Source organism: Etheostoma cragini, chromosome 20 (assembly GCF_013103735.1).
Source record: "Etheostoma cragini isolate CJK2018 chromosome 20, CSU_Ecrag_1.0, whole genome shotgun sequence".
NCBI lineage: Eukaryota > Metazoa > Chordata > Actinopteri > Perciformes > Percidae > Etheostoma > Etheostoma cragini.
This window is the reverse complement of record NC_048426.1, coordinates 11641241-11658446: the sequence shown is the minus strand read 5'-3', so window position 1 is coordinate 11658446 and position 17206 is coordinate 11641241. Positions and strand designations below refer to the sequence as shown.

Genomic DNA, 17206 nt, shown 5'->3' with positions numbered 1-17206 from the left:
ATATGAACACACAAACAAAAAACAAATTGCTGTTGTGCTCCTAAAAATTGGCAAGTGTTGGCATATTCAGAAACACTACTAACACCATATAACACTACTACCCTATTTGGCGACACTGGCAGGGAAAAGCAGGGAGGCACTCGTGTCCTCAATACAATACACACATCCTTCAACAAGTGAGAGACACACACACACACACACACACACAGAAGAGACTGAGAGGTAGACAGCCGGGGAGGCAGCAAAGCAAACAGACAAAATCAGGGACAGACACAAGGACAAACAGAGGCAGAGACGGGTGGGGAGACTGCTGAAGCAAGGACAAATGGGAAGGAAGAGAGAGGAAGAATAATGAAGAGGTGGCTGCACCATCTGCTGCCTGAGAGAGAAACATGTTGCCATTCCGATCGGAGCAGGGAGGCAGCCAGCGATCTGCAGTGAGATACCAACAACCCCTCTTGAATGGTAAGTAACTGTGTACATGGACTGCACCTGTGTGTGTGTGTGTGTGTGCGTGTGTGCTTGCATTTGCTGGAAATGCTCCTGCGTTAATGAAAGAGATTGGGGCTATTAATAACCCGACAGTGTTTTCATCATTTCCCATTCATGACAAGCCTGTTCAATGTTGTGCCTCTCTGCAGATGTTTTCATACTGTCCCTCTACGTGCCATCTCAGCAATCAAAACAAATCAATTTTGGTGAAGTCACTGGATTTAAATGATCGTTTAATTTAAGAAATATTCTACATAGGGACAACAGAGTAAGTAACCACCACCATGTAAGTGGGAACAGAGAAGCTGTTGATGTCCTGGCAGCTGTGTCAGGTGTTCCATCATCATCTTTGTCATCTTCTCTCTTTCCTGTCAGGTCAATAAAATCAAGCAGCAGAACAGGAAATAATGTTGTAATTACCATGTAGTCATATGACTCTAGACACAGATGACAGTTGGTGACAGGTGTGTGTTTCTTTTCTATTCTATTTTATCCTTTGTGTATATTCCGGTATATTCTGTTAATGTGTACACACCGATATAGTTCAGTAAATCTTTCTTGTCTAGATGAATATTTGCTGGATTGTCTGTCTGTCTTTCAAAATTAGATTTCCTATTACCTTCAAGGCGATCAGTCTAAATCTCATCAACCCTCCAGTGGCATTTGCCATCTGTAATTAGATTGAATTTACAAATATAATTCATATAGGCTGACCATCCTCTCCATGGTGCAGCAAAACAAAAACAAGGCTGATATTTGGTTTGCACATTTTTCACCCCTTCCATACACAGAACCTGTGTTCTGTTAAAAGCAAAGGTTTGTAAAATAGTTAGGTTAGTTATTGTATTCCTTGCCAATGTGTTACATACATGCTTTTGGGGTTCATACAATAAATCCAGCACAGGTTTGGTGCCAACATTTTAAGCTGCACGCACGTTTTTCCAAATGCGTTATTTCTACTTGCTGTATTTTGATACAAAAAGGTGACTTCTGTTACCTTTTTATGTAGGAAAGACACAATTCTTCACTGTCAAATAGTCCAGTCATTACAACTCAGCAGTTTGTAAATCTGCCCTCCGGACATTTCATTATTCAAGGAATGACTTCATATATATTAGACAGGAGTAATTCTACCATGTGAAACTTTTTTAATTTGAGTTTTCATTTTTAATTTCTTCATTTTAATTTGATGCAGGTAGTAAATTTTATATTTTAGAGAAACTCAGACAGAAAATTCTGATATACCTGTTGAGGAAAATGAAGAAATGTTGGTTTTATTACTATTGTGTGACTGCTTGTTTTTATGAGATGTCTGTTAGTGTGTGTGTGTGTGTGTGTGTGTGTGTGTGTGTGTGTGTGTGTGGGTGTGTTTGTCTGCATTAGTCGCACACGCCTTAAAGTTGTTTTGTCTCTGTCCCAAAGGGCATTGTTTCTTGCTCTCTTTCCCTTTTGACTGAGACACTGTGGATGGACTCAGCCTGCATTCAGACACACGCCTGACATAATTACTAACCCCACTGAATTCTTCCAAGGTCAGAAATGACCATCAATTATCAGGTTTTGACAAAACAACACAAACACACACACACACACACACACACACACACACACAAACACACACACACACACACACACACACACACACACACACACACACACACACACACACACACACACAGGTGGCAGTGAACAGGTCTTTTTCATTTGTGTACTCAAGGCAATCAGGTCTAACTAGGTCTTGTGATGAATAAATCTACACACATACACGCTGTCATGTAGAGATTGGCCAGGTTATCGTATCCTAGCAACAGAGACAAGACAGGCTAACCGTTCAGTCTTTTCCTGTCCAGCACTGGAGCAGTGAAGCCAAATTCCCTTCTGTTTTCTCCTTCTGGTTGAGCGCTCGTCTCTGCACCACTTCACACCTCTGTTATTTCTTATATTTCTCTCTCTCTTCCATCACTCTGACCTGAAGTGCACTACGCTCTCTGACTCTTTCTCTTTCTCTTTCATCACAGTAAGACTGTCACAATAAAGACTCTTCAGCTGAAAGGGAGGAGATTTCCAACGAACAGGTAATGGAGGAACCTTCGTTTTATTACAGCAATTGAACTTTTGCAGTATTATTGTACTGACTCTCTCAGCTTTTGCTAGAGCTGAATTATACCTTCATGTGAAGGAAAGTTTTACATTCTTTGTTTGTTTACAGACTTTTGGCTGCATCTGGGCAAAGAAGACATTTTTGGCTTGTTTTTATTCTGTGAACACTGAGAAACAACAGACAAGAGATTGTATCTTCATCATCATCACAATGGAGTTGTCTTATGCTTTTTGAACAGAACCACACTGTTCTGAGGGGTCCCATGACGCTGACATTTGACATTTACAAGCAGCTTTCTTTCTTTTGAAAAAAGTCTCCGTTACTGTAAAGCACATTGAGGACAGGTACTGTGCAGCTGGTATGTTTTATTTGGACTAATACGTTATATATCTCAAGTATTTCCATACATAACCAGGGTTGCACCACTTATAATGCACACTCCATCTTCCATGGTGATGGGGATTGTCTTCTCCCCTTTGGGATTGGTCCTTGTCTTCACTGCCGCCATCACTCCTCAGTGGAGAGAAGGACAGACCCGTCTCGGGATGGCAGGCTCGGGGTCACTTCTTCGGTTAGGAGTGAAAGGTCAAGGGATGGGGGTCAAGTCCGGGTCAGTGGCGGAGCTTCTCCTTCTACGCTCTGATGGACTTTGGGAGAGTTGTCTGCAGGTGGAGCACTCGGAGCTGAAGCAGTGCTGGCCTGTGGCAGGTCCATATCAGAGAGACCGGAGGGTTCGCCTGGCACAAGGCTTGATCCTGACCTCGCTGTTCCTGTGCAGCACCGGCATTGTTCTGGCGTGTATCGGGGTCCGGTGTTGGACAGACATCCCTCTGAGAGGTGTAGCAGCTACAGGAGGACTCCTGGTGGTGATGGCCGGGCTGCTAAGCCTGACTGCACTCGGGGTGTACACCCACAACCTTGCAAGACTGGGGATGGCAGATCCAAGTCAGGGGATCAATAACCCCAGGTTCCCCCAACTCAGCCTGCGTCCAGCCGGCTCGCTCTACTTTGGGTGGCTGGGTGCATGTTTACAGGTGCTGGGAGGCAGTGCTCTGCTGTTCAGCTTCAAACGACCAAGATACCCAACCTGCCCATCCTGCCCGGGGCTTCCTGTCTGTCCTGCCTGCCGTTCATGTCCTGAGATCACCAACAAGCCAGACACGGATGTATATGAAGTAAGCTGTTAGAATGTAAACACTTAAAATACTTAGACAGCATGAGTAAAGATGAACAGATCTGGACCCTTAAGGACATATTAATGTCACTTCCAAATCTTCAGCTAATTAATCTGCCAACTAAAAAAATAAGTCAATTCATAAATGACTTTAAACCCCAGGACTTCACCACTACCTGACTAATTGACTCAAATGTCAGGTATGAACATGTTGGATGTAACTACCTCTTGACGTAGACAGAAACATAATTTTGGGGTGTAGAATACAAAGTGATTGATCGTATGACGAGAGTGTGATTGCTACAGAAGTTCATCATGTTTTAAAAGAGCTCAAGTTCCTGCTGCCTTCAACTGCAACGTGTATAAAAACATGGCTGAAGTATCTCTTTGTGCTGCCTTTTACATTGTAGCCATGCCTTTGTACTGTTAGTCATCCTGTCATGTGACACGCTTTTGTGTCAGAACAAAGCTGTGAATGTAAAATCTTTGTGATAAATTATAGTAAGTTCCATAGATAATAGTAAAGCTTTGAACATAAGAACAATTGGTTCTTACCTGAAAAAAACAGAATACTACGTTTTCTTAACAAATATGTGTTTTTTGGAATGGAGTTAACAATCTTGCCTAATTTTCTCCGAAAGTATTTGCAATCTGCTTTTAATATTTCTCGATTCAGACATTGCAAGCAATTAAAAGACCAATTTTGGATGTGAGATTACTGTATAAACATTATAAATAAGTTGCCAATTTTTGAGGCCTGCCAGAGTAAATCTTTACTGAGGAGCCTTCATCTAATGAATGTGATTTTACTGACAAGTGAGGAGGTTGTACCACAGGGTGATGTTTGTTCTTTGTAAATTATTTGTTGGTGTTAACTTATTACAGTGTGTTCATACTTGGTGGTGCATTCTGCATTTAATAAAACATTTCAACAGTGTACCACGGTGTGCTGCATCCTAGTACTACTGTTTTACGTACCATTGGGAGTAAAAGCAGATGGCGTAGTTTTTAATAGAAAAAGCTTCTTTTTTTTTAAAGATCCTGTCTCCCCACAAGGCTAAGAAGCATGAGATCATCTCAGCCAACACAACAGATAATGTCACTTGAATTATCAGAAAGTGCCCCTTTATGTGACCAGATCATGACGTGGTGAGAACGCCATTCAGCGAGTGATTAAATGTCTAATTATGCCCTGGAGTTCAATATAAATTGGCACCAATCTGAGTCACTAATAACTCATACAATAAAATGTAATTTGCCAGTTGACTTTTCACTTTAGAAAAACAAGTAAGTCCTTGAAATTCTGTGTTTTTTGTGCATGATTCTCCTCATACCTGCACTGACAAATACTGTCTGTGCTGTAAAACAACACATTTCATTCAGAAAAGTATTTTGCCACTTTTTCACAGGTAGTTTTGGTGAAGCCTTATGCTAAGATCTTTTAAAGTTATCAATCTCAACATTCTAAAATGGCAAAGCAAAAACAGGATTTTAATTCTTTTGCAAATGTATTTAAAAGACACTTGACACTTGCATCCTGTTTCTCTTCACCATCTTTGGGTGTTTCTACCCCTTGATTGGAGTCCACTTGTAGTAAATTCAATTGATTGGACATGATTTAGAAGGGCACACACACCCGTCTGAATGCGGTCTCAAAGCCGTATGCAATGCATATCAGAGCAAACAACCAAGCCATGAGGTTGAAGCAACACAAAGAGCAAGACGCACAAAAACATGCACAAAACAGACGTGGACATAGACATATAAAGGCATGCTTTTATAATTTTGAGTCTAAATCACATGTATAGAAAAGCACACAAATAAAATTTTAAAAAACAAACAAATATAAACAATTTTATATCGGCTTTAACAAGGTTTGTCAGTCATTTCAGTATTCAGTCATGCTGATCTTTAGCCACGACAGGAACTTCACGACACATCCAGTGATCATCACGCTCCCTTTTAATTAAGCTGATTAATGTTACAGCACAGTGAAAGGGTCTCAGCATTTGAGAGGTCTTAAGTTGTCTTGCTGCTTTCATGGCAGCCTTGGGCAATAAAAGGACTCAGAGCCAAAACTGTCATACAGCTCTATATGTGGTTTAAGTAAGCAGTGTTCTCCACAGGGGCAAGAAAGATTTTTAAAAAAAAGTACAAATAAAGGACCAACAAGGTGCTACAACAGTGTTTCTGAAGCACATTTTCAGTGCAAAATATTTCAAATGTAGACCCTATATTAAGGTTATGTCAATTAACAAATACATACAGTATTTATAGTCAACTGTATTTACAAATCACATAACAAGAGGCATCACTTATATTACAAATTCTTGTTAAATTCTAAGTAAAGTTCTACTTTCTATTATTAGAAGAATGGGACAGCCTTAGAATCTCATGAATACAGACTGAACTGTGATAGACACTTGGCAAATTGTTCGTTTCTCTGTTGTAAACTCGTCCTATTTGTTTGTTGTGACCAAATCTAGGTCTAAATCTGCACTGATGCATTTCACTGACATATCTGATTAAAGTGCTGGTTATATGGCAATTTTGATCTAATGCTTTCTGTTGAATGTCAGCAGAAGATGTTGGAAAATGCACCACACGACATTTGCATGATCCTAGTAATCAGAGCAACTGTTTCACTGTTCTCTTAAATGTAGAAGTAGTTCTCGACGGCTTCTCCGGTTTCCGCCATATCATTCAGCTGTTTATTTATTGAATCCTGCAGCGACCCCAGAGAGAGTTCTAACACTGGACTGCTCCCCGGAGAACCTGGTGGGATCTCCAGGAAAACATCAGATGGCTCCGCGTCCACTAACTGCTCCCCGTCGCTAAGGCTCAGTCTGTAAGCGCCTTCTGTCTCTGAGGTGACTGTTTTCTTAGCGACAGTTTCTAGGTCAACCTCCTTAGCGGGCTTGTCCTGCACTGCCACGTCTTCCACTCCTTTAGATGTCTTGAGTGTGGCCAGTTTCTCGATTTCTTGAACTAGTTCCTCGTTTTGCTTCTTCCACTGACGATATTTTGACGCTGACAGACCAGAGTCCTCTAAGACCTTATTGATCTGCAGCAGCTCCAACTCTTTGGCCTGTAGAGAGAAAAGGGTTTCAATGACCATGCAGATATACACAAATATGAAACTTCCTGATTCTGACCTTCTGAGAAGAACAAACATGCTGTACAAGACAGTTATTTCTTATTGGTTAATTCTTATTTCCTTCAAAAGAAGGTGACACAAATCACACACTCACAGTGGTCTCTGAATGGCCAGTACTAAATTAATTGTATCTGCATGGTAACTACTAAAAATGTTTAGGTGGTTGACCTGTGTCAGTATGTCATCAGGACTTTTCTGCTTACCTTAAGAGTGCTCTGCAGGGCCCGGAGCGTGTGTGCCTTCTCATTGATGATTGGGTTCTTGTTGCGTCGAATGAACGATTTCCTGAAATGGTCGTGTGTAAACGGCTGATCGTGGCCAATCAGAGAGACCCCTCCTTCCTTTATGTTGTTTAACATCATGCCCATCTCATCCACCGGTCCTCCTTCTCACGGGGATGCAGACACAGGCAGGAAAAAGCGGACAAAGATGGAGGGAGATATGTAAAGAAAAGATGGAATTAAACGCATAAAAAAGAGCAGTGGGGTTTGGCTGACAACATCAGGGTGCACTCAAGGAAACAACATGTCATGACGAAAATTAATTTTACACTATCAGAGGGACGCCGTCTCCACAGCTTAACGCAATAACTCATTCAGAGAGAGGAAATAGAAACGCAGCAGGGAGCTGGGACAGTCAGCCTATGCAGAACATACCTGTTGCTTTGCTGCCCCCTGTCACAGTATTCGATAATTGCACTCTTGTCTTCCCCTTGGGGCGAGGCAGAGTGTGGGACTGCACTTTCTAAGGCACACAATGAGACACATTATAATGTGAATGGTACTCCAAATGGTGTGTGTTGTGTGTTTATGCAGGTGTAAACTCTCTTACTGTGGCAACCTTGTTTCTTCTGCGGGGCGAAGGTGATCTCTCGCTTTCTGATTCAGTCTCACTGTAACATTCTGTTCACAAATTAACACAAGTGTTAAATGAATCACCATTATACATCATATCACAGTATACTAAAAGATCCGGTATATATTGTTGATATTGTTTTAGGATCTTTTTCAATTGGCTGGTTGGACTAAAATCACATAATAAACTGCAGGTATTAATAGCGGCAGTAATTATGCTTTGTCCTATGTTGCCAGTTAACTCTGCCTGGTGCAATTATCACAGCCATGAATTAATAAGACTGCAATGTTTAAAAAAGATGACTTTGATTTACAGTATTTCCCTCTCTAACAAACGGCCATGGTATGAGTGATGTTGAACATAATGGACTCGGAGGAGGAAACACTACAATCTGTATCCATCCATCATTTTGGCACCAGCACCAGGACACCTGATGATGCTTCAGTTTTATTTATGAAACCTAAAATCGCAAGTCAAATAAAATAGAATACATGTGCACCAGAAATATTGCAAGACATTTTGGGTGGGTGAAACCACATAATGTATTATTAATAGCATTACTTGCAATGATTGAAATTACAAAATGCAAGTTAAAGAATATAGAGAATGTTGGCCCACCTTCTTCGTTATCCGGGCCTGTGTGTAACTTCTTGTGCTTCTGTATGGCTGGGATCAGACAGTTAATCCACCTGGAGAAAAAAAGACAAGATTTACAACACACGCAAATCAAATGCAATCGGTGTTTTAGTAACGTTTAAGACTGTAGGGGGCAGTGCAGACCAGCACATGTTAAAGTATGTAACACCTCTCACTGTATGCAAAATGTATATGAGTCTACCGTTACCCAGGTGCATTTTAGAGCCGAACATTTGTGAAAGAAATGTGGGTTACGCAAGGCTAAGCTTGCACTTTCAAACACACTTGGCTCATCTGCTCATCTGGAGAAAGAAAGAAAGAGAAGACAGACAGCCTGAACAAGGCCTTAGATTGTAATCGATCAAACTTACTTGCTCATGTCACTGACATTTTCTGCCGCAAAGAAGAAGTTGTGAAATCGTGGGTGGCACATTTTAAACACGCTTGTAGGAAGAGAGAACAAAGAGAAAGGGAGGCATTAACATGAGAGAAATTAAAATCCAAGTCAAAACAACGTGAACAAATATACCACACATGCTACAGAAATTCTCATTCCTCCTCTCTTTTGAGATTCTATGAATTCAGATTCAGAGACACCAGGCTAATTTTCTTTCAGCTAATTTTGAAAATAGAGAAAATAGGCTTTTATTTCACGCACATGACTACAGATTGTTGCATAAAGCCAAAACAGATCATCTACTGTGCACGGGGACAATAACGTTTTTGTCTCAAACTACCCAGTTTACTAACCAATTCATTGAGTTCATACTTACAATTTTCTCTTGTGCTCTCCAGCGCTCTCTAGGTTGTAGCAGGCTATATTGACAAAACCCTCTGCCTTCTCATCCTGTAGAAAGAAATCCCATGCAAACACACAATTCAATAATGGTAGAAGATTAGTTCAAGGAAAATAAGCTAAATCAATAATTAAATAGTCAATACTATTGACTAAACCATAATAAGTTACAATGAAAGACCAGCATTAACAAGATATTTGTGTGTTTCAACAGTACTTCTTATTTATTTGGTTATAGAGAGAGTAACTATTGTCATAGTTGTATTCCCACCTGTGGGCTGGTGTACCAGTAAAGGGAAGGACCCTTGAGGACGAACCAGAAGCGCTGCCACTTCTGGGCGAGGAAGACATTGCTCTCCTTTCTCTTCTTCCACAGCCAACCGTCAAAGTCAGGTCGACCCAGCTCGCGGCAGGACACACGGCGCCGACTCATCGCTGTCGACTTTCCTGAGAGGAAGAAAGGATGGGAAGAAGAAGAAGAGCAAGTTTTTACTAACATTGGACATGCTATTTACTATTCTTCTCTTAAACTTGTGCTTAATTTGCTTTTTTTAGATCTAGATTTGGTCCTTAACCCCTATAAGCCATATCGTCAATTCAATAAGACCTGGTTTTGGTATTGACTTTGACTTGATGAAAATGCTCTTGCATACACCTTTTGCAGTAGAGTATTTTGCTTATATTCATGTAGTATTACAGTATGAGCTTGTACCTTTTGTAGAGCTCTTCTGTGTCTCCTTATTGCCCTGAAAAGAGACGCCAATACAGTTTATTCTGTGGTATAAAGTAACAACATCAACAGTGGGGTTTAACATGTTCCAAATGCTTAATATGTCTGGCAGTGTCTCTCTCACCGTGTGTCCCACCATTTCAGGGCAGGAACTTATGCTGGCTGTGTCCTGGTGGACTCGGTGAGGTGAAGAACTTCTGAAGGACCCAAATCCAAAGGGAGAAAGACTTCTGGGTGACAGAGACTGGTTGTGTCTTAGTCCAGGGGAGAGTCTTGAACTTTCCAAACTTTCAAACTCCCCTGAGAAAAACACATGACCCAGAAGTGAAAATTCTAGAATTTGTGTTGACGGTTAAATGACAGTAAAACTATTCAACACACCATTCTGATTCAACAAACTACATGTAAAACTCTTTTGTAATACAGTCTACACTGCTTACAGTAAGATCATAGGGCAATAGGTCTATTTCATATTGTATTATTCTAGCCAATGTATTTAAGGCTTTTTCATTATCACCTGCAGATGGTGTATATTGAATCCCTTCTTTACATTATTTAGCATTTTATATACAGTATATATATATATATATATATATATATATATATATATATATATATATATATATATATATTTGGAGGGCTTATGCAATAGAAATTCTTTCATAACTCCTTAACAAAGAACACCTGTCTCTGCAAAACCCTTTCTGCATTATGTTTTGTTCATTATCCTGAAATGTCCAATAACTACTGAAACAATATGCTGTCTTGGTGCCGAAGGCCCGAGCCCCCACCTGTGTTTCTTACCTGAGACTGACAGTAGTGGCAGCCCCCCTCGTTGGCTTTGATATGAAGTGAGAGATGGACCCCCTTCTAGCTCCCTTTCAGAGAACAACTCTGATTCCTCCTGTCCCATAGGCGGCTGACTGTGAATGGCTTTCCTGTATTGGGGAACATAGAAACAGATCAAAACAACTTACAAATGGTGCCTTCAGGTGCTTCTGAGAAGCTTTAATGTCTGAGATTTGAGATTCAGCTGTACCGGTGAGTTAAAACAGTAAACATTACCTTTATTGTCTTTTAAAAAGCTAAAATATGATTCTATGCTGTTTGCCAGTAGTCTAAAGTGTCTACTTGTTTTTCTTTCCTTTAGACTGGAGTTAGTAATGTGTCACAATGTGACAGGATTATTTACAACCTTAATGCACCATCCCCGCCTACTCCCTCCATGTGTCTGAGTTCGGCTGCTCTCCATCAGCTTTCACCGACTCTATTTGCCTCTCCATCACTCTTTTTCCTCCCTTCTCTCTTTTTTTTCTTTTTTCCCTCCCCTTTGATTGTGTCTTTCTTCATCTCTCCAAAACTCCCTCATTTATTAATTGTTGTGCTCATCTGTTCCGAGAAAGGGACGTGTGGGTGCATATGGTGGAATTTCCAGTGTGTCCTCATTGCCAACTTACAGGTTCCTGGCATATTAAAAAGGTCAAAAGGGTTTGTGGGAGGTTCAGCTCTATTGAGTAAATCCAACTTGGTTTAGTGAACCAAACTTATGGCCAAACTGCTCTGGGATGTACAGTTATAAAATTTCTTAAAATATTGCTTTGTATTGGTTAAACTACATATTAAAAGACTCAGGTACGGCGAGATGATTTGCTCTCAAGGAATTCTTTTATTCATTCACTGTTTTATTCACTTCATTTAGCACATTCTGATCATGTATAGTGTTTTACAATTAAAGGTACAGTTTGGAGTTTTCTTCTAAACACATACAGTAGAGTCTTGTATCAACTGCTACATTAGGCCTGAGGTGGGACCAGGGGAGAACTTGCTGGGACGCGTTGTCTGCGTGCCAATAACCAATGTCCACAACCTGTCAGCATTTCGGTGCTGTGACCCATTTATTCTCCTGACGGCTTGCTTACCGTCCATTTCATTTCTTTTCTGGTTTTGTTCTATTCAATTTATCTTGCACACAAATCAAACCACGACACTCAGACCTGACACAGTCACATGCTGTATGTTTTCCCAGTTTTCCACACAAATGTGTGCCTGTGGCTGATTACCTTTCTGCTTTCCCAAAGGCACTGCTTCACCCAGTGCTCAAACATAAAACTGCAGATTAATTAGCATCACCAACGTGTGTATAAACAAAACACTGTATCTCTGAAGCCTATTAAAAATGCTGAATGCATTGCCTCTCTACATTTTACATTTTATTGTTTGCTCTTCTTCCCTCCATTTTGCTTGTGCATTGCCACATTTCATGGCACATTACTGCCACCTGCTGGTCCGTGGGCCAGAGCAAAACCATTGGAAGGAATGTGGATCACCTTACTGTATGCTTTGGCACAAAATATAAAGCATTGCTCCATAATGCTACTATGTGATAAAATCCTCAAGGTACTTTTACCTTACACACATTTCATATTGTAAGTATTGTCCATCAATGTTTTATGGTTGCTTGAATAATTCAGCGGTTTGCAATGGCTTTAATTCGCTGAGCATCTAAAAAAGACAACTAATTACAGCTCATTTCAAATAGAGCTACTTTAGAATAAGAGATAATTAATGCTTAAGAGGTGATTCTCATAAAGGGAAGGTTCAGGTTTGTAAAAATCAAATTAAAATCCAATATCCACAATGACATGTGCTCCTAGAATTATTTAAAGGAATATCTATTTAATAGAGGGAAAACTTAAGCATGTTCTTACCTAAAAGACAGGGACCTGACAGAGGCTGCTACCCTCTCAAATATGGAGTGTCTCAGATTCCCCTCCTCGTCCTCTTCCTCCTCCTCGGACCTCTCTTCTTTCTCCTCTTCCTCCTTCTGAAAAGAAATCAACTGTGTGAATGTGCACACTAAACTGTGTGTGTATTTAGGGGTTAGCGGAGCTTTAAATGCTCTTTCTGTGGCTTAGGAGATGAGACAACAACGCAGACACAACATACACATACACACACTGTCTGTGAAGCTCTCGCTAAAAGCAGTGCCCACCTGATTAACATCTTTTTATGTGCATTTTCTCACCGTATGGCTGCAGCTAGAGCTGAGATTAATATGGTAATAGTCACAAGAGGGTGTGAAATGTTAAATGTGTGTGCACTCGTCTTAGATTCAGTATGTAATTCAGTGTGTAGTTCAAAGACACAACAGTCGCCATAGTGACTACTGAGACAAAGTGTGAATGGAAACAGATCCCAGGAGATGTTAAACGGAAATCGAAAAGGGGATTCTCATGACAGGGTAGCTTCAGGTTGGTCTTTTATAAACTGAAATTAAATAATCCAGTTTCTGATAGAAGATTTAATGTTTCAGCCCCGGGTGTAGTTATGCTAAACAAAAACTAAGTGGTAGAATATTTTAATTGTATGCAATAATAACGCGGTTTACTTGGTGTTTCGTCTAATGGCTCCACAAACAATTACACGTTTTCCAAACACATTTTTCAAGCCCGCATGCTTCTAAAGTATAGTAAGACTAACAAGACTAATATCACCCCCGTGACATGTTGAAGTCCATGTGTGGTAATTTTGAGCGATTGTGCATGCTGGTATACAGTGATGATATGCCGTTTTTCCTAATGTTCTGTCAAAATAGGGGTTGGAGGGGAAAATACTGTGTGTGACACATAGATGACACAGAAAAAGCAATAATGATGCACACGAATTTTCAATTAAATATCAAGAGATTATAAAGTGATGGATAGCGCAAACACTGTACTAAAAATTCTGCTATAATTCCTATTAATCTTTTTAGATATTTTTTGAACAGGACCAGGAAAATCTAGTATTGAAGACACTTCTTCATGGACTAAAGTGTTGGTAAAGATGATTGTATGATTATCATTGAGGTAATTATCCATTCATATATCCATACCACATATGCTGGTTTGCAACTGAGCACAGTTTCCTTTGTAAATCAGAAAGATACACACAGTGTGTTCATTATATACTTGAGAAGATGATATAGTTGATGGAGTTATGAGGTGAGTGGAGGAGAACTTTAAAGATCCCTGACCTGTGTGGAGAAAATCTGGACTGGGTTTCTGCGTCGCACTGACTCGGGAATCTTCTTCAGGACCAAAGTCACTCCGCTGGGATTCTCCCGTAGCTTTTTTACAAGGTTAACTCTGCTCCAGCCCACCTGATGCAGTAAAACAGATGATAATTTCCCTTTGAAGGTTATTGTTTCAGACACAAAAACACTTTGCAGGAACAGTAACTGTGCGGAGGTTTATCTCAGTCACTTTGGAGTTAAGACTTAGATGATCCCACACATACAGTACTATGGAGCAGTGCAACAGATTCGCAGGCTTGCACAAATACCGTATATTTTGTAACACTCACCACTATCTGGTCATTGACTTGAATCACTTCATCACCAGCCAATATCTTTACATAGGCATCATTTGAAGGCTGCAAAATGAAGAGAAAAACAACACAAATAAGAAGAACTCCTACTAGATAACCTTTGGTCATTTTTGTTTTACTTTACTTTTTGTGCTCTTATCTACTGTGACATGCAGTAGATAGGACATTGTATTGTACCAAAGAGCTGGTAGAGATTTAGTGTTTTTTGCAGTCCTGCACATTTGGACATGTTTTGTGAATATAGAAGTTGTTTTTTTTTACGATAGAGCTACATTGCACATTTCCAAAAATGAAAAATAACTGTAACAGTTATTGCTGTGATCTGGCAGTTAATCACAACTTGCAAACTTTTGAAGCTAGAAATGATTTATATATACATGAAATTAAATCCTCTATCACTGTCTAAGTCACACACACACACACACACACACAAACACACATTATGGCATGCCGTTTATGAAATTATATATATATATATATATATATATATATATATATATATATATGTGTGTGTGTGTGAAGTTTGAAAATCTGTAATGGATCTTGATAATATTGAAAATAAGTTGTTTGATTGTAAGACAATAATTTAAGTGGAAATAACTCGGCTGATCCAGTCACTGAAATACCTGAAGAATAAAGAAACGTCATCAAAATCTTGCAATTATCTAATAAAACTACAAGTACTAAAAGGAATAGCTAACTTGGTATGACAAATAATAAATAAAACGTATGTTGTCTTGCGGTATTGTCATATCACCCACGCCTAATGTCGTCCTGAGGAAATCCTAAGGGGAACCAGTGAAATGGAACAATGACTTTGTGGACACCTTGCAGTAATAGTACACCTGGTTGATTTTATAATTGTATGGGTACTTTCTCTGTAAGCCTGTGAGGCTGAGGCAGATCATGCACCCAGGCTGTACTCTGTGTGTGTGTGTGTGTGTGTGTGTGTACGTGTGTGTGTGTGTGTGTGTGTGTGTGTGTGTGTGTGTGTGTGAGCGTGCATGCGTGCGTGCATGTGTGTTTGTGGCCAGTGGTCACGTCTCTTCTTAGCAGTTAGTGATGTAACTGCAGTAGCAGGGCAGTCAAGAGTACTTTGCTGTTGACATAATGGAACAAAAACATCTCCATCTTTCACTCCCACAGGAGAGCTGCCCTTGCACTCATTTCACAAGCCCTCCTTATCCTGGCTGACAAACACACCTCCATCTTTCCATCGCTCGGAGCTTATTTTACAAGCCTCCTATTATCCAACAGATCTTCAGCTTTCTCAGAAAATGCTGTATCTCTGCTCCTTCTATGGGATGATTTTATTTTACAGAGTTCATCCAGTTTAACAATCAGCCACTATAAGTGTGACCATCAAATCACTCAGAAGTAACTAGTCTAATAGCCTCATCAGTTTATCTCCAATTTAAAGATGAAGCTATGACGGAAAAACCAAATTCTGGTCAGGCCAATCACATTGTGTAGAGTCGGTAGGGGGGGCTTAACATGATGACGGCAGAGTAGCGACGGTACCCTGCTACTTGAAAACAAAGAAGATGGCTGCTGTTGCTGGCAAACAGCGGTCTTTTAAACTGGCTTTGGCCGTAAATAAGGAATACTTGGAGTTAAGTTTTTCTTTGAGAAAAGAACAACGAACAGCATTGAAGTCATTCTTTAAAAAAGAAGATGTTTTTGAAGGATAGGACAAAAGTTTAATCTATCTACTAGCATTGCTCTGGTTGGTTGTAGCGCTATCCTATTGCGTGCAGAAGGAATTTGAAAGACAACTGTTTATCCCGCCCCTCGGATTGAGCCCTGCCAATGTTGAGTTCCCAGACCCAACATCTTGATGTGGGTCCCGCTTGTCAGTCTAGTGGAGAGCAGAATTATAATATAGTAGAAAAAAACATGATTGTAATCAAATTTTATTGTCACAGACATAAAAGAGAGTTGATGTGAAACTGATAATTTTTCTATTTTAGTTTTGCTTCCCATCTGAAAATATACTTCCAGTTCCTTCTAGAGGAGAAATTCTGACAGGCAAGTGTAATAGCAGATCCAAACGTTTCAATAGAAGACGTGGAGACAAGTGTTTAAGTGTTATCTCCTGCAGAAATATGTGACAGACCTGAGCCACAGAGTCACAGCGTGTTACCTCCTACACTTGTCAGCGCAGTTTTTAACAAGACAAAGCCGGTTCAGAACTGTGAGACTCTTTTAGTTGTAACCCCACCAGCTCTTTTTTCGCTGAGCTCTTGCGAAGAGACAAACTGTAGTGAAAGTTAACCTCATGGTCTGGAGTTCAAAAGGAGTAAAGGTTTGATTCATGCTGCTCTTAAGAAGATTGTTTAGAGTACAAAGATGGTTAACCTTGTGTGGATTTATGGGCTGAGTCATCAGTGATCAAGTAAACAAGAGAGTCTGACCTCAGCAGCAGTTCCAGTCACATAGTGGTTAATGGAGCCAGTGGATGTGATCTCAATCCCCTAAGAGAAAAAGAAACAGAGAGATACATTTCAGACTGATAACCTACATATGAGCAATATACAGAAAGTTAATTTTACACATCACTGAGTCAAAATGATTCAACATAATGGACACGTAAACATTGCTCTGTCACGTTACTGCCATCGCTGATGTAGTCTGCGGGGAGATATTGATGTCTGTCTCCAGATGTATTGATGGTTCAGCCTGTAATTACCCCTCAGCTGGCCTTGATAGATTATTTTGAGTCATAATGGATGTGGGGAGAGTCAACTAACTAACACCCCAGAATGCCCAGACCACCTAATCAATACGTATTACATGACAACAGAAACATGAATGGATTCAAACTTTGAACTGAAAAGAGCACAGCAAAAAGAGCCATTTCCTCCCATCACACAATATTATATTTAATTATTATATAT

The 17206-nt window shown here is 40.1% G+C and overlaps 2 protein-coding genes across 10 annotated transcripts in view; one reads left to right on the top strand and one right to left on the bottom strand.

Annotated features, from left to right (window-relative positions):
• The first annotated feature begins 106 nt into the window (after window positions 1-106).
• si:dkey-221l4.11 (claudin-23) lies at window positions 107-4772 on the top strand. 2 transcript variants are annotated; one of them, XM_034859048.1, is made up of 4 exons: window positions 107-475; window positions 1723-1759; window positions 2511-2567; window positions 2702-4772. In XM_034859048.1, the coding sequence occupies exon 4, from the start codon at window positions 3025-3027 to the stop codon at window positions 3778-3780; it is 756 nt and encodes a 251-aa protein (XP_034714939.1). In that variant the 5' UTR covers window positions 107-475; window positions 1723-1759; window positions 2511-2567; window positions 2702-3024; the 3' UTR covers window positions 3781-4772. The 2 variants fall into 2 exon arrangements, with proteins under 2 accessions (XP_034714939.1, XP_034714938.1); XM_034859047.1 differs by lacking the exon at window positions 1723-1759 and having other exon boundaries at window positions 107-465.
• Window positions 4773-5708: 936 nt separating this feature from the next.
• The window catches only part of cnksr1 (connector enhancer of kinase suppressor of Ras 1), a 27389-nt gene continuing 15891 nt past the window's right edge, over window positions 5709-17206 (bottom strand). For 2 of the 8 annotated variants that reach the window (XM_034859308.1, XM_034859315.1), the window contains 15 exons: window positions 16724-16783; window positions 14286-14354; window positions 13957-14082; window positions 12650-12765; window positions 10746-10879; window positions 10066-10241; window positions 9924-9957; window positions 9483-9658; window positions 9189-9262; window positions 8787-8858; window positions 8398-8468; window positions 7750-7826; window positions 7581-7668; window positions 7128-7312; window positions 5709-6855 (listed from right to left, as the gene is read on the bottom strand). In XM_034859308.1, coding sequence (XP_034715199.1) covers window positions 6421-6855; window positions 7128-7312; window positions 7581-7668; window positions 7750-7826; window positions 8398-8468; window positions 8787-8858; window positions 9189-9262; window positions 9483-9658; window positions 9924-9957; window positions 10066-10241; window positions 10746-10879; window positions 12650-12765; window positions 13957-14082; window positions 14286-14354; window positions 16724-16783 — 1893 coding nt within the window. In that variant the 3' untranslated portion in view covers window positions 5709-6420. The remainder of the gene's footprint in view (window positions 6856-7127; window positions 7313-7580; window positions 7669-7749; window positions 7827-8397; window positions 8469-8786; window positions 8859-9188; window positions 9263-9482; window positions 9659-9923; window positions 9958-10065; window positions 10242-10745; window positions 10880-12649; window positions 12766-13956; window positions 14083-14285; window positions 14355-16723; window positions 16784-17206) is intronic. The other 6 variants (XM_034859309.1, XM_034859311.1, XM_034859312.1 and 3 more) reach the window with 6 other exon arrangements.